The 24,190-nt window shown below is 39.8% G+C and overlaps 1 protein-coding gene across 4 annotated transcripts in view; it reads left to right on the top strand.

Annotated features, from left to right (window-relative positions):
• ARHGEF38 (Rho guanine nucleotide exchange factor 38) overlaps positions 1-24,190 on the top strand; it is a 124,682-nt gene that overhangs the window by 43,647 nt on the left and 56,845 nt on the right. For all 4 annotated transcript variants that reach the window (XM_034671418.1, XM_034671417.1, XM_034671419.1 and 1 more), the window contains exon 3: positions 13,386-13,509. In XM_034671418.1, coding sequence (XP_034527309.1) covers positions 13,386-13,509 — 124 coding nt within the window. The remainder of the gene's footprint in view (positions 1-13,385; positions 13,510-24,190) is intronic.

Here is a 24,190-nt window from a genome sequence, read left to right as displayed (position 1 = left end):
CTGTAAAACTTTTCAATTAATTCTCTTTTTATTGTGGTTTCAGAAAGATAGAGACTACATTTTTAGCGTAAGAACATACACTAGGTCATTTAGAAGAAACTCTATAGCATATAAGAATTTCCTGTGTATCAGGGCACCTGGGTGACTCAGTCGGTTGAGCATTTGACTCTTGGTTTCAGCTCAGGTGCTGATCTCAGGCTCATGAGACTGAGCCCCATGTCAGGCTCCACATTCAGCACGGAGTGGGCTGGAGATCCCCTCTATCTCCCTTCCCTTCTGCCCCTCCCCCACAGCCCCTTTTCCTGTTCATGCATGCTCTCTCTCTCTCTGTTTCTCAAATAAATAAATAAATAATAAATAAATAAATAAATAAATAAATAAATAAAATCTTTAAAATATAATAATAATTTCCTGTGTGTCTTGGCTCTTTCTCATGCTATACTTGGAATACCAGAAGTCCTTCTAGATTACAAAACAAATGTAGGGAAAAACCAACTAAATCCCTCTCTCACTTCCACATCCTACTCAATCTAGTCTCTTTTCCCCTACAGTCCAGCAGTTCCTGAGGGCAAACTCCTCAGTCACAGGACTTCACAGACTTCAGAGTGAAGATCAAAGCTAGACTAATAATATGAAAACAGAAGCTGCTCAGAAAGTCAGAAAGCAGAGCACAAACAGGAATTCTAGTCATTATATTAAATAAGAATCTCAGAAAATCAAAGGAACTCTCGTTAACTATAATTAAAATGCTGGGACCAATGACTCAAAGAAATACATTTGAATTTCTAATTCTTCTTCTTGCTGGCTTTTCTGAGCTAATGTGCTTATTTTAAAATGTAATACTCTTGGGGCACCTGGGTGGCTCAGGTCATGATCCCAGGGTCCTTTGATCAAGCCCCGCATCGTGCTCCCTGCTTAGCAGAGAGCCTGCTTTTCCCTCTCCCTGTCCTGCTCCCCTTGCTTGTGCTCTCTCTCTCTGTGCCAAATGAATAAATATAAACTTAAAAAAATTTTTTTTAAATAAAATATTATACTCTTGCTGGAAGTCTGCTTTAAATATCAATACACATATTCTTTAATCAGTTAAAAATACTGATTTTCGGGGCACCTGGGTGGCTCAGTCATTAAGTGTCTGCCTTCGGCTCAGGTCATGATCCCAGGGTCCTGAGATCGAGCCCTGCATCGGGGTTCCTGCTCAGTGGGAAGCCTGCTTCTCCCTCTCCCACTCCCCCTGCTTGTGTTCCCTCTCTCACTGTGTCTCTGTCAAATAAATAAAATTTAAAAAAAAAATACTGATTTTCATGGTTACTAAGATCACATTACAGTGAAGAATCCCACAATCTATGTGGCCACACCTTTACGTATTTTTAATCAAAGACTTAATTTTCACCCTCTTTGTAAAGCTCTTAACATTTATTACATAATCTGGGTCACTGTTCCACCATTATAAGGTCAGATACTTGAAGTTATATTAGAAAAGTCAGAGAAAAAAAAGCGATGACTTTTTTTTTTTTTTTTTTACTTTTTAAAACATTTATTAGGAAGAGAAGTTCTTGGGGCACCTGGCTGGCTCAGTCAGCAGAGCATGCAGCTCTTGATCTCAGGGTTGTGAGTTTAAGCCCCACGTTGGGTGCAGAGCTTACTTTAAAAAAAAATTTTTTTTTTAGGGGCGCCTGGGTGGCACAGCGGTTAAGCGTCTGCCTTTGGCTCAGGGCGTGGTCCTGGCGTTCTGGGAACAAGCCCCACATCAGGCTCCTCCGCTGGGAGCCTGCTTCTTCCTTCTCCCACTCCCCCTGCTTGTGTTCCCTCTCTCGCTGGCTGTCTCTCTATGTCAAATTAATAAATAAAATCTTTATAAAAAAATAAAAAATAAAATTTTTTTAAATAATGGCAGTTTTCATGTGCTGGAGAAGATTATAGTTATGAAATGTTAAACTTAAAAGTAAAAATCATGCAAGTAAATGGTGGTGCCAACCACAAAGTGACTGCATTAATATATAATATTTAACTGGCCTCTTTCTTTCTCAAGTTACTGACAGAGTCATCACTGTTCAAGTTCCCATTTTCCTTGGGAGGGACTTTTGTCATCTTGGAAGGCACATAGTTTGCTGTCAGATTGGATTCAGATTTAGTTGGGTATGGAACTGATACATTAATATTCTAGTATGTGAAAATTCTTTTTATGGGTAAGAAATCTCTTATCTTTGCTTGTTCAGAAAACCTCAGCTCAAAAAATGAGGGATTTTTTTTAATCCTTGTATTACAGTTTTAATGATGGAAGCTCTCCTCTGTGTTGTTACATTTATAAGCACCTCAAAAGCCCCATTTTAGGGCAACTTCAGTTTTCTCTAATTTTTATAATCTATATTGCAGATCAAAACCTGCTGGGCCAAGTGAGGAGATAAATGAATGCATTTTCCAGTTCAGTGCAGGGGCTGGAACATCCAGAACTGAAAAAAAAAAAAAAAAGAGAGAGAGAGAGATAGAGAGAGATGTGAGAGAGATGAGAGAGAAATGTGATACACAGATTTGTTTTACTATCTAGGAAAGTAATCCCTTCAGCCTAGGTAACATGATCTTGCGCTCATCACCTCACTTCTCAGAACGGAGTTGCATAAACCAGTATTGTAACTTGCTTTTATTTGTGAAAATAAGCAACAAAATTTTAGTGGCTGTAATTATTATAATGATGCTATAAACCTCTCAAATGAAGTGCGAGAGATGGTGGGGCAGCTTTGCTCAGGCATAGATCAGTATGGCTGTGCAAATCAGTACAGGGCCATAAATCTTAGACTCCAAAGACTATACAGTGCTGGGTCAGAAAGAAAGCACATATCAGGGAAACAAGTATTTATTAAAAAGCACTTATTTAAGGCACTGTGGATACAGACAAGGTTGATGATTACATGAGTTAGTTAATTAATTAATTTTAGGTCACTTGGAATGTATAAAGACATGTGAAACTCATTCTTGCCATCAAAGACCAAGGATCCCTAGTTAGAGGTGACAAGACTCACAGCTATGAAAAGATAATGTGTAATGCAAAGCAGTATTTGATAAGTGCAGACAATGAGTGCTACTGGAGTTCAGAGAAGGGACAGATCACTTTCAGACAGATTAACGAGGCCATATTTCATGGAGAATGTGATATTTTAGTTGAATATGCAAATTAAAAGATTAAATGTTTGTCAACTGTCTATTGCATACAATGCCCTCTGCTGAGTTCTGCATGGGAATCAAGGAAATTTATGTCATAGTCCTGCCCTAGAAGAGTTTATAACCTGGTCAAGAAAATGACTTATAAACACATAAAAAGCCAAATAACAATCAGATATATTTCAAGACAATGCTAGAAATGATCACAACAGAAGGTGGTTCATTATTAGTTATGCTAATTAGTTATGTAGCAAACAATTGCTTTAGACATTAGCAGACAAAGTCACTCACTTTCCTAACCTCTTAAGAGCATTTGATAGAACAATTTCCTTTTTCTGTCTTCCAAGACTCCCTGTGCGCCTGGTTTTCCCATACTACCCCAACTTCTCTAAACACTAAAGTAGATCGAGGCTCAGCCTGTGACCCTCTTCTCTTTTTTGTTTACATTCACTCTGTTGAAGATCTGATCTGGTTTCATGCCTTTCAATCCTATCTACATGCTAATGGTTGGCAAATGTTTATCTCCAGCCTAGACATTTTCCCTAAAAGCTTGCTTTGCTTTTTTTTTTTAATTAAGATTTTATTTATTTATTTGACAGAGAGAGACAGCCAGCGAGAGAGGGAACACAAGCAGGGGGAGTGGGAGAGGAAGAAGCAGGCTCCCAGCGGAGGAGCCTGATGTGGGGCTCGATCCCAGAACGCCGGGATCACGCCCTGAGCCAAAGGCAGACGCTTAATGATTGCGCCACCCAGGCGCCCCAGCTTGCTTTGCTTTTATCTAACTCCCCAAATTTCTATGATTGTCTAAAAGGCATCTCCAATTTAACATTAGTCCAAAGCTGAGTTCCCAAATTTCCCTTTAAAATTTGCTCTCCTTGTAGTCTTTCTCATCTTAGTAGATGGCAGCTCTGTTCTTCCAGATGCTTGGGCAAAAATCCCTGGTGTCATCTTTGACTTTCCTTTCTCTTAAACCCCATATTGGATCTACCAGCAAATTCTATCAGCTCAGCCTTCAAAATTCACCCAGAATTAGACCATTTCTCACCTCCTCCATTACTTCCACTCTGATTCAAGAACCCATCAATAATCACCTAGATTATTACACCTGCCTCATGACCCATCTCTCTTTTTTTCCATCCTTATCTCAATCAAGCAGCCAGTGTGATTCTTCTAAAAACTGTCATTCAGATCATGTCCCTTTTCTACTCAAAACCTTCCAATGGCTTCTCATCTCACTCTGATTAAACCTGATATTCTTGTGATGACCTACGATGTCCTAAGTAAGCTGATTCCTCATTTCCTCTGACCTTGCCTATTTCTACGTTCTGGCCATCTCTGTGTTCAGTAAACAAGCCAGGAACACTATTGTTTCAAGCCCTTTGCTCTTGCTGTTTTCTTTCCTTGAATGTCCTTCCCCTAGAAAACCTCATGGCTTGCTCCTTCACCTCCGTCATGACTTAACTCAGTAAAACATTCCTTGGCCACCTCACTCTGTCTTACACTGGGTTCCCTCAGAAGCAGATCCAGATAAAAGGCATTTTAGAGCAAGTTATTTATTTGAGAGATGATCCCCTGGAACACCAGTAAAGGAATAAGGACATGAAACAGAGAAGAAAAAGAAGACAATATAGGTATATTCAGGAACAGATTGCTTCTGAAACTCACTGGGGCTCATATCCCCTAGGGCCTCTAGGGCACTATACAGAACACACCTCAGAGCTGTGACATGTAAAGGGTATTGATCCACCAATTCCTGTTAGACATTGTTTGAGGGATGCTCTTGGGAGCGTTCATTACTGACACCTGGACTTCCCTGTGTATAGACAGAGCAGGAATCTGTAGTCCAAGAAAGCCTTTAGATAGAGAATCAAAGATAGTAGCAGCAGGAAGCACTTCAGTGTAGGTAGGAACATTTACGTGCAAGGGGATTTGGCTGAGGCATTCCCAATGCTGTAGCTTCTCCCAAGTTCCCTGTCTCTGCTTGATTTTATCCCTATAGCATTTAACCCTATTTATATACTATATATTTTACTTATTTATCTCATTTATTCGTCTCCTTTATGAGGCATGGATTTTTGTCTCATTTGCTCACAGCTGTATCCCCAAGACCTAATACAGTGTTTGGGACATAAGCAGAAATAATTGCTTATTGATTGTTTATGAATGACTTCAGGCTGCATGAATGGTCTAGGAAGTCCTGGAGAAGGGACAGAATCTATATCAAATAAGCACTGGTTAGGCAAAGGCATGGTCAGGAGAGCAGTACAAGAGCCTAAAAGTTGCACACCACAAGTTATAAGTGAACTAGCACGTGGCAAGTGTGAGGACAAGCCATGTCTTTTGATTGGAACAGATCGTTCTTTTAAAATAAAAATAATTGGTATAAGACAAGGTAGGTTTTGCCCAGATGAAACTGTCAGGCTGAGGAAGTTGGGGATTTTTCTGTAGGCAACTGGGAGGAACTGAATGTTTTAAAGAAGGGGAATTCATTATTGTATTATAAACCTCATTAAACTTACGTTTATGAAAGACTGAAAAGAATCAGACACACTGATTTGAGGAACCAGGAATAAAGATGAGTTTAGAAGCTTTTTCAGAAGCACTAAGTGGGGCCTGAGAGAGTTTTATGGAGTGACAAAAAAAGACTCACAGAATGCTGGAGACAGTGAGGTGAAACTATTGATATCTGAGGTCTAGGTGACACAGGAGTACACTTGTCATGACCCTGGGGTGTGGAGTCTGGAATTTGGTAGTTCAGTTACGACATGGAGTGCTCAAACACCTGCCCTCTGCATTTTGACAATATAACTGAAGTGTTTATTCCATACTTTTTAGAATTTCTAGAGTCATAAGATTTCCTGGCTCTTCAGCTCAGAAGGGCTGTTCCTAGCAGTACTATTTGTCATCTGAGCATTTCATATAAAATTCTAAGTAGGAAAGAAGAGCAAACCTGAAGACCACCTCTGACCACAAGTAACTTCTTTTCTGCCTATCCCTGTGTCAAGACAGATAAGAGAAACAAAGGCAGGAATGCTTGATCAACTATCTGCTTTTATCCAAGGGTATCAATAGAAGCAACTGACTTTTCTATTAGTAGTCAAAACAAAGTGTGGAAGGAACTTCTCAATCCTCTTCCTTTCTCAGAGGCCTCGGGAATTTCTTAAATGTGATCACAGTGTCTGGCCGGGCCTTCACTCACGTCTGTCAGCTCTGCTTTTCCTCTTGCACAAGCCTAATGAGATGTCTGTCCCAGAATCCCAACCTTCCTTTGCAAAGGGATTGACATCTCTGATAGAGATCTGTCTGCGTTCTGTCTTCTGGCCTGGAATGTTTCTGGGTAGTTATCGGGTAAGTTGGGCATTTAGCTGCAAGATTAGTTAAAAGACTTGCTGTCTAGCGGTGATATTGATTCAATTTGTAGTTTGACTCAATTAGCCAGTTTAGAATCTAGTTTCACAGCGGGAAATCTCACACACACAAATCAGGAGTTTTGAGAAACCTCATGAAATAATGGCTAGTTTACCCTGAAAGGCTTTGTAATCTAGAAGCCAACTGTCTGAGTAAATGCCCTAGTAATTAGATAATTGTCCTAGCCCTGTGGTTGCCAGGGCCTTCTGCCAACATCCTCTTTTCCACTTGCTGCAATTTCTGTCTCACAAGCCTTTGCTTCTCAATTGCCCCACTAAAAAATTAAACAAGGCCTGGTTCTTTCCTCTCACAATGTCCCCATTAGGTTTCCACTTCTTATAGGTTTTTATATGTTTTCAGCTTTCCTCCATTCTCCTGTTACTTTTTACAGTTACAGTCTTAATGTCATTTGGCTTATAGGCTCCAAGATTAATAATGGGACAAACTAATCTAAGGAACATACCCAGGTCTCCCCATAATGTTGTGCACGGAAATGCCTTCTAGAAAGGGTGGATGGGACCAGCGTTCTCTAAAACTGAGCAAGATGATGTTCAAGGTGGATTTCCTCAGTATGGGTTCTAATTAAGGGCCCAATATTGGACCCTATGTTGAACCTAGATTTACTGCCAAACCACATCAAATAGAAACACAGAAGTCTTTTCCAGAAACAATTTCCGGAGAAGCATTTGATTGATGGCAATCACTATGACCTGCAAAATCAATGCTGTTTGTTGTCTTCTCTCTTCTACAGTTGTGTGTGTGTGTGTGTGTGTGTGTGTGTGTGTAACTTTAAAGTTGTGTGATTTTGACCATCAAATTAGAAGCCTAAAAATATATTTCTAAACTGAGGTCAGGACAGTAATATCCAATTGAGGGCCTTTAATCCATTGGTTATTAGAAGAAAAATAATGTTTGTAGTTGCTGCTATAATTTGCCAACACTTGTTAAAAGCCTTAAGAAATATTAATAACTTTAGCTCTATAGTTATACTTATGAAATTTATCATATGGAAATAATCATGTGTGTAAAGCAGGTTTTAGCCAAGAGAGCCGCCTTTATAATACTGAAAATGACATTCTGTTTAGATTTCAAAGATTTAGTGACTGGTTAAATAAACTAAAGTATTTCTACATAATGTTGACATTAAAAAATGGTGCAATTGAGGAAGATTAATGGCATAAAAAGAAGTTCCTGTTATAACTACGTTTTAAAAAGGCAAATTTTATTTTATTTTATTTATTTTTAAAGAAAGATTTTATTTTTATTTAGTTGAGAGCCAGAGACAGCATGAGCAGGGGGAGGGGTGGGGAGGGAAAAGCAGGCTCCCCCCACCCCCCCGCCCCGCAGCAGGGAGTCCATCCTAGGTCTCGATCCCAGAACCCTGGGATCACAACCTGAGCCAAAGGCAGTTGCATAACGGACTGAGCCACCCAGGCGCCCCTAAAAAAGACAAATTTTAAAACATTATTTGAAGTATATAAATCTTTTGTACACATGCACACACACAGAGAGAGAAAAACAATTTGGCAGGACATACCTCAGAATATCAGTGGTTACTGCTGTGTGGTAGAATTCTAGGTGATTGTGTTGTCTTTCTTTTACTTATCCGCCCATCTTTAATTTTTGACAATGAACATGAGCTACTTTTATGATAATAGTGGGTTTTTTTAAAGAGTTTGTTCCTAGACTTCTTTTCAATGTTCACTTTTAAAGGTGGTTGGAGGTCTGTCTGCATGACACCTGACTGTTCTGTTATTCTTCCCTATGATTGGGTTTTAGGCCGAGTGTCCCGGGGCTCATTAAACAGAAAACAATAAACAGGCATTTCCCAAGTGTAAACTAAGAGGAAATCTGCCCTCTGTCAGCAAATTTTCCAGGTATACTAATAGCCAAACTGAGTACAACAGTTTGTCTTCGTAGATAAAATTAAGTAGAAAGTTATAAAAAATCCACTTAATGTGATATTTTTAACAACCAAATTAGGTGATTTTGATTTTTCTTCTTCAAACCTCTTTTGATCATTTTATACTGTACTTGTTATTCAGGGCCCAGTAGAATGATTACGAGGAACACTTATTGATGGCTCCCACAGAGTAAATATATCATTTGAATTGTAGTGATTAGATTCCATTTAAATGGTCAAACTTCTATTGGGTAACTAGGCATGGGCCTAGTAGTATATTAGATACAGTGGGGTATTCAAATAACTCATAAAGACAAATGTCCTGGAGGAGCTCACAGTTTTGACATAGAGACAGATAAATTAATAAATATCTGTGATATATATGGTGGGCTTCAATATCAGCATTGAGTCATACAAAGCAAGAGTAATGAAAGCAAAGGAGAGGAAGAGGTTAATTTTAATTAAGAGAGCAGGGACGATTTCTTAAGAGGAAGTGAGATTTGGGGCTAGAAATAAAGAAAAGTGGATTAGTCCACTATTGGTTACAAGTAACAAATAAAATTCAAACTAGCTTAAATAAAAAGGCAATTTATTACTTTTGTAATAAGGATGTCTTGCTTTAGGCAAGGGAGATGCAGGCTTAGCCTTCCCTCGCTCTATCGACTCGATCACAACCAAGATCTCCACAAAGATGCCTGCTAAAGACAGAAACTTACAGACTTAAGGCTTATAATCCAGGCCCTTCTATTTCCTAACAACCATTCATTAAAAATCAGGGAAGATTCTCATTGGCTCTGCTTGGGAACCTGCCCATCCTGATCCAATCCCTGTGTCCAGCTAGGTCACATGACCACAATGCAGGGAGTCGGGGATGGGGCAGGGCATCATGACTGACAATTCCACCAGTTCAGATAGAGCTGGGGAGCTGTGGCTTCCCCCCAAAAAACAACAGAAAAGACAGAGAGATGGTCAAAACTACTGGACAAACACTATCATTACCATCTTCATTTCGGACAGGTAGAATGTTGCAAGGTATTATGAGGGCAAAGCATTTGTGAGCAAAAGGAAGAGCTCAGGCTAGGATAAGAATGCAGGAACATGCATGGGGCGCCTGGGTAGCGCAGTCGTTAAGCATCTGCCTTCGGCTCAGGGCATGATCCCAGCGTTCTGGGATTGAGCCCCACATCAGGCTCCTCTGTTAGGAGCCTGCTTCTTCCTCTCCCACTCCCCCTGCTTGTGTTCCCTCTCTCGCTGGCTGTCTCTGTCAAATAAATAAATAAAATCTTTAAAAAAAAAAAAAAAGAATGCAGGAAAATGCAAGGAATATTTTGAACACAGTGGGTGTAAGGTGTTTGTGGGGTACAAAGTAATTCTATCCCAGTGCCCATAGTCTCTGAATTGATGAAATGTTATAGGTGTGTTTTCCTTTGCATAGGTATTTATACCTGGGGAATTTTGCATTTACACAAATATAAGTTCAGCATTATTTAAGTGTAATGAGAACTTGCCATTTGAAGTATATCTTGTGATGAATACATATGTAAAGCAAAGAACTAAGTTGCCACCAGAAACGCTAACCTTTAATTTTTCTGTTTTGTACATCTGAGTTATTATGCATTGACTTTGCTTAGGATAATGAATACTTAGACTAAATCTTTTTTTCCAAAAAATAAAATTTTAATCCATTTAAAATATAACTCAGCTTAAGCTTTTAGAGCATTGCCTATTTCTAGTAAATTATTAATAAATACATATAAATGCTTCTTTGAATTTATATCAATAATTATAAAGTCATCTACCAGTTTAAAAAGCCTATTTGGATCAGACATTTGTTCCTGGCAAAGCAGTGACTGAATGTGAATTTATTTTATGAATCACAGAATCCCCAAGGGCCCATGGTAATACAGGCCAATTGATGTTTTAATCCTTTCTGTCCTTCAAAAAGAAATGAAATTAAATGCTATATTTTTTTTTACTTAGTATTTGCTACACTGAGCTAAGATTATAGATAGAATATAGAATTAAATTCTTGAAAAATGAATTTAAAATCTAAATTAGACAGATATGCAGGGTTCTGACTTTGAGAAATAAATTGTAGAAGTGACAACTTAGTGGAAAAACTCAGGAACAAGCCAAAAAAATCCAGAGATGGCAAAATATTCTGTCAGTATTTCTTGGTAATGGGCTAAAAGGTCAATTTCCAGTTCCAACTCTATCCTGACTTCCTAATATTGAGCATGGAACCTCTCTTCATGTGAACTTTCCTATCTTCAAACTTATTTATATCTTACAGAGAAGCTGCAATGATACATGAAATAATAAATACAAAGCATTTAAGCTTTTCAGAATAAAGTTTTTACAACAAAATTAAATAATAATAGGGTACACTGTATCAATTACATCTGATCTTTCATCATATAAAGCAAGCAAATTGGGGATGAAATTATTTATGTTAGAAGGATTCATTTCAAAATATGATTTTAAGAAAAAATTCAACTAGTACATCTAAAATGAGGCAATCTGGAACTGCCTGGGTGGCTCAGTTGGTTGAATGTCCAACTCTTGGTTTTGGCTCAGGTTGTGATCTCAGGGTCATGAGATCAAGCCCCAAGTCAGGCTCCACGCTCAGTGTGGAATCTGTTTAAGACTCTCTCTCGCTGGGCACCTGGGTGGCTCAGTCAGTTAAGCCTCTGCCTTTAGCTCAGGTCATGATCCCAGGGTCCTGGGACCAAACCCCGCATCAGGCTCCCTGCTCAGTAGGGAGTGTGCTTCTCTCTCTTCCTCTGCCCCCCTTGTGCTCTCGCTCTCTCTCTCTCAAATAAATAAATAAAATCTTAAAAAAAAAAAAAAGACTCTCCCTCTGCTCCTCTCCCCAAAATTTGATTCATATACAATTTTTGGAAACCATATTTTGCACTATTCAAAGTTATCCCATTGCTATTTAATTAATACTCAATGCATAAAGCCATTCCTTAGACTAAATAATGTGTGTAATCAGTGGTTCCCATAAATACATGACATCTTTAGCTATTACAATTATCAGTTAACAAAAAGTCATGTAACTGTTATCTGCCCTTTAGATATTTTGTATAATACTAAATACGTGTTATAAAATAGAAATTGAAAGTCTTAACTATCCATAGATTTCAGGCAAAAGAGCCGTACGTGCCCTATCCAATTAAAATGACTATTTAAATTAAAGGAACATTTCATGAGATACTTAGATACCTGAAGACCTAATAATGATCGCAATATAATAATACAGTATGGAGATACAGATTATTTTAGAAGACATAAAAAGTTTTATAAATTTAAAATTTTAAACACAAAATTAAATAATACTTAAAATATTGAAATAAACCCACCACACAGAATCACACGGAATTTGATTACAAATGAGGCTGGGAGTTTTCTTACGGATAAGACTGATGATAGGAATGTGAGGAATTTCCCATGATGGTTGGAAGGAATGTGGATAGCTAGATCATACTGCATAAGAAATAACTGACATAGTCACCAAATTTTAAACAAGGTGGAATGTGAAACAATGCTTCATGTTTAATAACAAAATATCCTTATCAAAATACTATCTCTGCCTGGTATGGGGTACAACAGATGAGTCAACGTCAAAGAAGGACGGGATAAAAAGATGAGCAACCTGCCTCCTCGCTCCCCTCCCCTCACCACAGACTTAGCGCACCCAAAGAGACGGATGCTGAGCGTGACGAAGAAGCTACCGTATTGACTTTCATCTCCAGAATTCCTCCACATCTGCCTCCTCCCTTGTTCCCAATTCCGCTTCATTTCTTGGCCTCCTTTTTAGATCCTTACCTGAACTCTCTGTCTCTCTCACCCCTAATATGCTGACCTGGTCTGGAACTGGCGATTCTGCTTTCCACCTGTGAAGCCCTTCCACGACCTGAGTATTGATGACTTGATTATCCACCTATGACTCCACATACGGTAAACCACGGAGAAAGGCACCTAGTCCTATCCCTGTGGTAGCCCAGGGGAATCTGTTCCAATCTGTTCATGAGCCAACTAAACACCATCTGATTATGAAAAGAGATCAGACGTAAACTCAAGAGAAAGATTTAGAGTAAGACCCAGCAAAATCGGGGCACATAGCTCACCAAATTCTACTTAGATAGCTTAGGATGGTTGGCCATCCCTGTAGTAATCATCCAATGCCTAAGACAGAGTTCGATTTCTATTACAATTCTTGATACATAGAAGGCCCTTAGGAAATATTTAATGAAGCGGAGAAGAATGAATAAATAAAATAGTATAAGCACCCTCTCTAAGATCTAGGAATGATTACACTGGTTTTTGAGGGCATGCATGAGGTTACAAAATATGATGAATCTTTAATTAGTAGAACATGTTTGGTGAAATTTCCATTCACATTTCTTTTAAGAAAAAAAGCAGGAAGCAACTCAGCACATCCACTTGTCATCACTTTTAGAACATCTGCGGTTTTAAAACAGCTTTGAAAATAGTTACTTGCCTAGAGTAAGGTCTGACTTCTGCTGTATAAGCATTAAAGTGTTCTAAATTCATATGCACTAGTACATACCCTAGTAGATGGCAGTTAATAAAAATACTGATTAGGTGGCTTAAATCTTCTTCACAGTCTGGTTTTATAGGAATATATATACGCACATTTGACTCATTAAAACTGGTCAAAATAAAGAAAAAGGAAGAGGGAACAGATGCAACATCCTCTCCCCCTCTTTTTTTCTTTGCATGAAAAACTGCACATTTACTCTAGAAATCCCAAATACGAATGTTTACAGAAATGGTTGATGGAAGCAGCATGGGCTGGCATATAGAATGCTTACTGTTTAGCAGGAGAAAACATCCTAAATACAGTGCATCTTTCTCCATCAGCTGGTGTTCAGTGTTTGTGTTTCTTCAGATTGATCGGTTGGACGTGGACAGCTTGTTTAGCAACATTGAATCTGTGCATCAGATATCAGCCAAGCTGCTGTCATTGTTGGAAGAGGCCACAACAGACGTGCAACCAGCCATGCAAGTAATCGGTATGTTTATTCTCTTCTCGAGTTCTACAATACAACAGGAAATAATATTTTAATAACCTGACTTTGCTTTGGTTTTATGTTTCTGACTCACCAAGCTTCCCAGGAGATGTATAAATGCTAAACCCATCTTCGGGCTCATTGCAATTACACAAACTCTGTATTTGTCTTCAAATGGGTTTCTATCCATTTGCTGAGGTCCCACAGTAGCACTAAGCACACCATTTGCTTTTTAATTTTCAATCTTTCAACCTCTTTGCCTTCCAGATGTTCTCTCATTTTGTCTTATGGTGAACACTTACTTGCTCCTTAAAATATTTAAATACTTGAATAGCTTTACTGATTTTAGTCACAGTGTTTCTCAGATCTTACGCCTATGAATCCATTGACTTTGGGATTGTAAAATTTTTTGCATGAAGGATTTTTATAATTTATAAAACACACAAGTTCTACTTTTCCCACACTTTTGCTTTTTTCTGTCTCTTATTTGCTTTCCAAATACATTTTTACTCTCAGTCATAGATCATTTTCTTACTCTGGTAAGATTTTGGAAAAAAAAATACAAAGATATCACTGAAAAAGCATTGAGCCAAATTTTTATCACCTCCATTTCTTTGAAGTTTCAAAGAGAATACTGTATTTTGAACTTTTTGACATTGGAGATATCATATACATAGTGCCACGGAGGCTAAGACTTCTTTAAATTTTTTTGGTTATTTTTCTATTTCAGATATAACATGCAATGCATGTTCCCTACAAAAATATTAAAACAAATCAGGAGTATAAGAATAATACACCCCTGGGGTGCCTGGGTGGCACAGCGGTTAAGTGTCTGCCTTCGGCTCAGGGCATGATCCCGTTGTTATGGGATCGAGCCCCACATCAGGCTCTTCTGCTATGAGCCTGTTTCTTCCTCTCTCACTCCCCCTGCTTGTGTTCCCTCTCTCGCTGGCTGTCTCTGTCTCTGTCAAATAAATAAATAAAATCTTAAAAAAAAAAAAAAGAATAATACACCCCTTCAACGCCTCTACCTTCCCAGTGAGTAACCACTGCTATCAGTTCGATGTGGATCCTTTCTTTGAGACGTATACAGAGACACAAGCACACACTCACACCTTATGTCTTTATTCATTGTGGCTTTATTTGTTAATGAAAATCAGTTTTAAAAATGAAATTGATCCTGTTTAGTATTTACGGAAGACCCAAAGTTTAGTAAGCAAGGCTGATATTATGCAAAGGTGAATCACCCTGTTTGTAGTGTTTTACAGACTGAAAGGTCAGCTCGCTCAAAAAGATTCTCCCACAGACAGGTTTAAATTTAATCACTTGTGACTGAATGTCCCTATTATTTACTGAATGTTTGTGTTCCCCTAAAATTCATACGTTGAAGCCCTAACCCTCAATGTAATGGTATTTGGAGGTGAGGCCTTTGGGAGGTAATTTGGGTTTAGATGAAGTCATGAGGTAGGGGGTGGGGGGAGAGGCCCCATAATGGGATTAGCATAAGGAAAGAAAGAGAGACCAGAGCTCCCCCGCTCCCTCTTCACCTTGTGAGGACACAAGAGGGCAGCTTTCTGCAAGCCCGGAAGGAGGTCCTCACTGGGAACTGAAGCAGCTGGCACCTTAATCTTGGACTACTCGGCCTCCAGACTGTGAAAAATCAATGTCTGCTGTTTAAGCCCTTCCTCCCCCCGTCTATGGTATTTTGTTGTGGCAACCTGAGCTAACATAGCTTCTAATAAGCTGTAAATGTATTTTCTAAAGGAAGGACTCTATTCATTATTACTTTAGTGTGGATTCATTGCCCATTCATTTATTAATTCACCCAATGAATAGTTATTAAGTAGCAGTATATATAAAGGTACTGTGTGGTATTGTTGGGTATCAAAAGATGAAAGAGATCATCTCTGTTCTTCAGAACTCTGCCATTTGAAAAGCTCCTTGAATCAAAGATTTTGTATAATACACCATCAGAATATTTTCTACACTACTGCAGAACTTCAGAGGATAAAAAGAATGTTTCTAGATGGGGAGTCACATGAAGATGCTGAAAAGGTCACTTGGGCTTACAGTTACAGCCCAGACTTCAACAAGTGGGGTCCAGGTCTGGAAGACTAAGTGAAAGCAGCAGGATGAACAAAAGCATGGACAGCAAATGCCAAATGCCAAGCATGTGTAGGAAATGGTGAGAGATCAAGCCAGGCAGGGGTGAAGGATGAAATCTGAAGCAGGAGTGAATCAGAAATGAATCTGTAGGGGCGCCTGGTTGGCTCAGCCGGCTCTTCATTTCAGTTCAGGCCAGGATCTCATGGATTGTGAGACTGAGTCCCAACTGGCTCTGTGCTCAGTAGGGAGTCTGCTCGAAGATTCTCTCCCTCTGCCCCTCGTCCTACTCTCACACACGAGCACGCTCTCTCTCTAAATAAATCTTTACAAAGAAAAAGAAACATATCTTTAAGTGTAGAAAAGAGACAGACTATACTCGGAATCAAATTTGGAATTTACTCTGCAGGTATTGAGGAGCCATTAAAAGATTTTTTAGCAAGGGTGTGATGAGACATTTTCTGGAGAAAGAAAACTATGGTAAGTATGAAGAGAATGGATAAAAGGAGAAAATGAGTCCTAGACTAGTAAATAGGTTGCTATAAATAATGCAGGCATGTGGTAACAAGCAACTAGGCTAACGTGGCTACAATGAGAATAAAAAAAGGGGGGTCAGATTCGAGAGAAATGTTGAATAAAGCATAAACAAGATTTAGGGGTAGGTTGCCTGCACTGGAGTCAAGGACAATTCCAGGTTTAAGGAGACAAGTATCCTAATTTACCTGGAACATCCTGGTTTTAGCCTATTGTTCTAGCATTCAGTCCAGTTTAGCATTTGTCCTGGAATTTCTCCTTTTTAAGGAGGATCATTATTAATCATTGAACTACAAGAGATTTGGTGAGACCTCTACATTGCACTCCAATTTCTCTCCTAATCGGTCTCTCCTAACAATGTAAGAGGCAGGTGTATTTGACAGAGTTCTCACCATAGCACACGCTGCACTCTGAAAGACAGCCCATCTCTCCTTTCCCCACCTTTTGAACCACAGCCTGCAGAGCACTGGCTGATAAAAAGATGATGTTTGGACATGAAGCTAACTGCTTCCTGTCCCAGTGGTGGCGGGAGATGTGTCTGGCGCTACAGTTCCTCTGTCCACTGGGTACAGCAGCTCGTATGTCATGGCCCATGATGGGTGGCCCATGGCAGAACCTGTGAGAGGCATGAAGCCACCAGGAAACTAGGATACTAGCCAGTGGATTTCAGTGGGACATACAGGGAATTGAAGATTAGATTTAAGTGAAATTCCTGTGACAAGTAGAGGCTTTGCAATTCTGCTACAGAGTATCTGGATGTTGTTGCTACAATAGTTTGGTAATTTATCTTATGATACAAATCCATAACTTTTTAATTATCTGGTTGTGCTGCCTTTGTTTTGCAATAAACCCTTTCAGAAGCAAGTGCTTCATCTATGCATGTTTAATAAAAATTAAATATTGATTTTTTGTTGCTCAAGAAAGCTGATGATGAACATATAACACACAGAATACTCGCTGTCCACCGTGGGGTTCTTGATGCCATCACTGACCACAGACGATCAGAAGATAGAACTGTGCTGGAGAAGCAGCAACAACTACACCAAAAGTCAGTCATTGCCTCAAGAACACTATGCCCATTCTTTTCAAACCTTGGCACTTGGCATTTGCTGACCATGCTTCTGTTCATGCTGCTACCTCCACCTGGAACCTTCTTCCCAACCTTCTTTCCACTTGTTGAAATCTTACCTATACTTTTAAGCCCAAAAGCATGTGGTTCCACACTTGCAGCTGCAGCGGTGTGAAACATTGAGCACTTCATGCAGCATGGCTTCATCAGGTCAAATGACAGTTATCCTAAGTTAATTTCTCTCAGTTTCAATTCTGAGTTTCCTTGGGCCTGTGAGAAATGTAAAGCAATTGGTATTAATGAGTTGACACCAAAAGCAGAAGAGTCCACAGTTAAATTATTTCAGTTTATAACAAGGTGAGTAGATAAATTAAATTAGAAAATCAATTAGTTCCAATAATGATTTTAAAAAAATGTTTAACCGGGGTGTCTGGGTGGCACAACTGGTTCAGCTTCTGACTCTTGGTTTCAGCTCAGGTCATGATACTGGGGTCTTGGGATCCAACCTGCGTCAGGCTCCACACTCAGTGTGGGACCTGCTTAAGTTTCTCTCTCCCTCTCCCTCTGCCCCTCCCCTCATTTTCTCTCTCTCTCTAAAACAAATGAATGAATAAATCTTAAAAAAAAGAAAAGAAAAGAAAAAAGTTTAACCAATTCACAGAAGAAAAGCTTTTGTGTCAAAGGCAAATTTTCTGACCTTATTGTGAATGCTGCTATTACTTTAAAAATTAAGCTTGTGAAGGCAAATGATAATATGAATACATATTTGGGGGGAGCACAGCATCTTAGTATAAAATAATAGTTTTACTAAAGTAAGAAATCTATGGAACAGAAATTTTTTTGAGATTGATTGTGATGTTTATGTACTAAAGCTGTGATATTCTATTAGTTGAAATGGTAACTGTAGTCAAAATTCATACAGCTTTATATACACAAATCTATATACAATATCTGGAGGATAAAGTTGGTATTAATTTTAAAAAAACTATCTTATGCATGATGGTAAGACTTTTTGCTGCTGGTCAGTAATCAACTTTTAGAAATTGGCATTTTGTTCAAAATTAATTAGAAGTCTCTAGCTACAGTATTCAACAAAGAAAGGGGAAAAAGAACTACCTCAGCTTTTTAATTTTTACAATTGTAATTACTGACAACCAAATGGCAAATAGGAAGATACTGAAATTTATCACTACTAAAACAAGGAGTTAGCTTTAAAAAATGAGTTTATATGGTATAGAAGATTTAATTTTAAAATTCTATAATTCTATTTTGGAAAACTTGACTTACAGAAAGAAGTTTTGATGGAGTTCCTATTAAATAGGATAAAATTATGTCCTGTACCAGATTTTACAATATCTACATTTGGAAAAATATTCAAAAATCATAAATAGAAACAACTTATTTGGTGACCTTATTTTGTAAAAATAAAGAAAAGAATCGAAATGGAGGCTAAAAGCTAGCACTTGTGAAAATATTTCAGCTCAAATATTTACCTATTTCAATATGGAGAGCTATATAATCAGAATTTTAGTATTTTCCAGTTAGCAGAATTTTCTTTGAGCGAACCAGGTACCTCTGTGCTTATAGAAGAGTGTTTTCTAATTAAAAATATTATGGCTTACATATTTGAGCAGCAATATACATAATGCTAGATTTTAACCCATAGAATAAAATAAAATTGAGTTCATACTAATATAAATAAGTGAGGAGAAAGGAAAAGTCTTCCTTATAGATTTCTATGACTATAGAAGGAAAGAGAAGAATCGAAAACCACCATTAGATGAACACTGAAGTTATAACTGTTGCAGCCAAATCCACTTAGCCGTGCTTGATTTAGTGTCTGAAAGTTTGAGGAGAATTTCATAGTTTCTAAGTATCTCCTAACTATTAACCTTAAAGGCAAAGACAATAATTTTTCAGTGAGAAACCAGGCAGAGACCACCTTAACCAAATGATCCAGGTCAACAGTAGCAAGGAATAACACACACTCCCAACACGAACCTGTGGCACAAGTGAGGAGGACACAGCACCCCCTCTGTAGTACTTGTGCCCAAAATATGTATGATCATGTCCAATCATGAGAAAACATTAGACATGAGCAAACTCAAATGAGGGACACCTGACAAAATAATGGGTCGATACTCTTCCAAAATATCAAGGTCATTAAAGGCAAGGTAAGACTGAGGAACCTCAGTGTTTTAAGACTGCAGAAGATGAAGGTGGAGTAACAAAAACTGCAAGTGGAAGCCCGGACAGATTCTAGAACAGTAAAAGAATGTAGTGTTGAAATTCAAATATGGGGTTTAGTTTAGTTAATAGTACAAAAGCACACTTCATCTCCTTTTCTGACAACTGTACTGTGGTACAAGATGTTAAGCTGAGTGAAGGATATCTGGAAACCACCAGTACTAGCTTTGCAATTTTCTGTTAAGTATAAAATTACTTCAAAATAAAAATACTATGGTTTTACAGAGAAAACTCAATCGAATATGTTCACAATTTTTTAATATACCAATCGTAAGTTGAAACTCTGAGGAAGATGCTAGAAAAATAAAGGAAATTAAAACAGTAAGGCCATATTTAAAAAAGAAGCAGTTGGAGTCATGTTTCAATTTCCCTACCATTGACATCTGGTCTAGCCTTGTGGCTTGCTTCGACCAATAAAATGTGGCAAGATGACGTTTTACAACAGCCTTGTGAATCCACTCTCTGCTCAGGGACAGAGAAGGCTCAAACTACCCAATCATTTCAATCAACACAGTCAAGGCCTTGAGCATGTGAAGATGGCCTCCTCAGCCAGCTGGCCTCTGGTGACAGATTGCAAACACATGAATAAACCCCGCCAACAACATCTGGAGACAAGCCATCCCAGCTGAACCTTGTTCAAGCTGTCAATTCAGAGAATTGTGAGCAAACAGTGTTATTTTAAGCCTTTAACTTTTGGGGTGATTTTTTTTTCTGCTAATACAGATTCACAGACAGAGATTAATTCAATTTAGATGAAGAAAAACTTGATTTGGAAAATGGATTTTGAGCTTGAACTTGAAGGATTTAGAAAGGTGGAGATTGAAGCAAATGACTTTTTAAAAAAGATTTATTTGTTTATTTTAGAGAGAGAGAGAGAACACAAGTGGGAGAGGTGGAAGGAGAGGGAGAGAGAATCTCAAGCCGACTCTGTGCTCAGCAGGAAGCCCAACACGGGGTGATCTATCTCATGGGGCTCGATCTCATGATCTTGAGATCACGATCAGAGCAGAAGCCAAGAGTTGGGCACTTAACTGATTGTACCACCTGGGTGCCCAGAAGCAAATAACTTCCTAAATGACAAATGGCACAGAGGCCTCAAGGCAGGAGAGTATAGGAAATTCTCATAAAGGAGAGCAATCAAATGTGGCTGGAGCATAGTGCCAAGGAGACCTCCGTGATGCATACACGGTAGCCAGATCAGTACAGAGTTTACTGGCAATTTCTACCCACCCCTCCCACCCCCGGCAATTTCTATCACTAAATCTCTCACCAAAGCTCTTACATTTCACAGGATAACCTAATTTTTGGTGGGACATTTCCAAAATCATGTTATCACCAAATGAAAAGCACAGGTGTCCCATTTCTCTGTCCTTAGATGGCACGAATGGGAGGTTGTGATTCACAGCTCTAGTGCCAAAGGGAAGCTTTCCAGATACCTAGATAAACCAGGAGGAGGATTTTACTCAATAATAACCTTGGGGTTTGGATGAGGTTCAAGTTTAAGCACAGAGGCATATGTTTGTGGATATGAGAGCTCTAGGGAATTGTCTGGACTATCATGCCAAGATAGAAACTGGATTTTAAAATCTTGACTACAGCAGGCTGTCTAAATAGGAAATGGGTTCTAAATCTTTAGAAATAGGGGTATGAGATGTGGCTCTTGTTTCCACTTAAACTGAAGATAACTCTGCAACATTTAAGAAAAGAGTGAGCAAAGACAAAACAGGTAAAATGCTGGTGTAGGGTTTAAGAACATAAGGGCTTCAATATCAGGTCAACATTGGTTTATATCCTGGTTCATCTGATTACTAGATGGTTCATCTTAGGCAAGTTACAAAATCTCATTGAGCTTCAGTTTCTCACATGGAAATCAGAGGTAAGAGTACCCACCCCACAGAGTATTTGTGAAGATTAAGTAAAATCATGTATAAATAATGATGGCCCATTGCCTATTCTTAATAAATACCCAATACATGAGATTACTGATTTGTTATCCTGAGAATATTAAATTTTCCCATCTATTTTCAAAGCTTGATTTCCTATGTATGTAATAACAGAATAAAATGTGATTTCCCCCCCAGAGGTCTTGATCATGTTTTTCAAACAATCAGATTCACCGAATTTGTGTAGTTTCTGGATGCTCTGAATATCTATGCATCTTGATGATTCACAGATCTAATAAAGCAACACATTTTATTCTATAAAGCACGACTGAAATATCATTTCCAAATCTGATAGAATGAACAGAAATGAACAGCAATGCAGCAGACACTGTCCCAAGATGGCCCTCAATAGACCACGCCCCCTGGTATTCACCCTCCTGTGCGGTCTAGCGTTGTACTGACCCCAGACTGGCCCAGAGACTCACTAGCTCATAAAACGCAGTGGAAGTGATGCTGCGTTAGGGACTGGGGGCCTAAGACTTAAGAAAACCTGGCAGTTTCTACCTTAATGATTTGAGGAACTTGCATTTAAGAAGTCCAGCTACCCTGCTGGAAATATCACATGGAGCAGTCACATGGGAAGAGATTAGACCTGAGACTATGTAGCGTGAAAGTGGCCCAGCTGTCCCAGCATTCCAGCTGAGGCCGGCTGCCCACTCTCCGTGCTAAGGCACCAGCTTTGTGAACGAGCCATCTTAGACCATCCAGTCAATTCAGCCCTGGGCTGACTGCAGCCCCAGCAGGCATCAAGGGGAGCAGGAGAACCACATGGCTGATTCCAGCCAACCCACAGAATTGTGAGAGAAAATCAAAACAACTGTTTTAAGGTCCTAAGTTTTGAGCTGGTCTGTCACATAGACAGATAACCCAAAAGGAGCTTGTATCCTCTTATCTCCATTTGCAACAATGCTGTAATGTTTCAAAGCATACAAAAAAAAAAAAAAAAAAAGGCGGAGTTATGACTTGTTTGAGTCCAGCTTAGGTGCTTCCCTCCTGCACACTATACTGAGAACCAGCGCTGAAGGAAGCTTGTGGAAAAGGAACTGCAATTTCTCGTTTGCCTTTTCCTGAGGGTGAGTTTATTCTTTGAGAAAAGACAATTTAGAGCTTTCTGTTCTCTGAAGGTGCAGTGGGTGATGCACTGCTGTTCTACGGCAGCACTTTGTTGCCCAAAGCAGTGTCTCTTGTATGTCCCCAAAGCCAGAATCTGTGCCATTAGCAGCGATCCTGTGAGAAGAGCATTAGTCACTGATAATTCACGTCATGTTGCCATGTGGGAGATGCCACAAAGTAACTCACCTGTGTAATTCTTCTACAGAGTGTGTGCATGCGCGTGTGCGTGCGCGTGTGTGTGTGCGTGCATGCAGGTGTGTGTGCATGCGCGTGCGTGCGTCCGGGTGTGTGCACGCGTGTGTGCACGCGTGGGTGTGTGCGTGCGTGTGTGCGCGTGTGTGCATGCGCGTGTGTGCGTGCGGGTGTGTGTGTGTGCGTGCGCGTGTGTGCGTGCACGTGTGTGCGTGCGTGTGTGTGCGTGCGCTGTACTCAGGACACAGGCTCAACCTAGTCAATTCTGACCAGTGGGGACAGTTCGGGAGCACCCCAGACCTGCGTCCTAGAATGTGTGAGGCCAGTAGGGTCAAGACCCAGATGCAGCAGCTGAAGAGTCAGGGCATTTTATTCTAAATGTTAGCAGTAATAGAAAAGATATCAGCTTCAGAGAATGTGACAGGGAAAGGGGGGGGCTGGGGCGTCAAGCATACGACAATCCATACAGGAAAGGACAAATCAGCGGGAGGCAGTGGGCAGCAGAATGCAATGTGGGCTTGGGCTTCCAGTCTCCTGAGTGCGGGCAAACTGGGTCCCAAGGCTACAAGGACTTATTTCTTGTAATAAAAATAAAGCCAGGGTGGCTTAGTAACACGTTCTGCAGTTCTGTTCTCTGAGGAGAATGTGAAGCTCCCGGATGCTGTGCTGTGGGGCCTGCTCACGAAGTCAGTGGCTTCGCTGTGCAGGCAGATCTGAATGGAGCTGTGAAAAATCAAATACTGGGCAGAATACATGTAGACATAAAGTCCTAAATCTGACAAATGTAAGCATTCTATGAGCCCCTGAACACTTTCCCAACAGCCAGGGAGTGGAAGTGAGAAGTGCATTTGCAGCGGTGAGAACCTGAAAGGTGCACAGTAGCCCAGAGGGAACACGGCCTTCAGTGGGAGACAAATTTGGGCTTTCATTATAGCTCTCACCGCCAGCTCTGTGGCTGGGGCCCAGTCACTCATATCAGTGAAGACTGCACTTGCCTACCTAGGACAGAAGGCTCACCAAGAGGACATAACCAAAAAAGGGCCTTTCTCCTCACATAATTCAATGGTATAGACCCGGGCCAGCTGCGTGCTGGCTCCTCAAAGCCTTTTCCTTCCTAGTACTTGACGTGGGGTGACGCGTGGTGTGTGGCCTCCTGGCCTCGGGACGGCTACTCCGCGGCCAAGCCAGGCTTCCTGCAGACAGCAGAGGCAAAACCACCTCCCCCCGAGGCTTGTGTTTTCATCTGGGAGGAACAGAAGTCCTTCCCAGTGACTTCGACCTGCATCTCACGATTTCATTTCACACACAACACCTTCACACATAAATACACACTTGCACACGTCCTGGCCACCCCGACTACCAGAGATTGGAGAAAGGTCAGTATTTTTAAGTGGGTGCACTGCCGGTCTAACTTCTGTTAGTTTGGAATAAAGAAGAATGGATAAGCAGCTGGCATTGGATGCCCCATTCATCTGTTCATATT

Source organism: Ailuropoda melanoleuca, chromosome 11 (genome assembly GCF_002007445.2).
Source record: "Ailuropoda melanoleuca isolate Jingjing chromosome 11, ASM200744v2, whole genome shotgun sequence".
In the NCBI taxonomy this organism is placed as follows: domain Eukaryota; kingdom Metazoa; phylum Chordata; class Mammalia; order Carnivora; family Ursidae; genus Ailuropoda; species Ailuropoda melanoleuca.
Note: the sequence above shows the minus strand (reverse complement) of the source record. Positions and strands in the feature narration are given on the sequence as shown.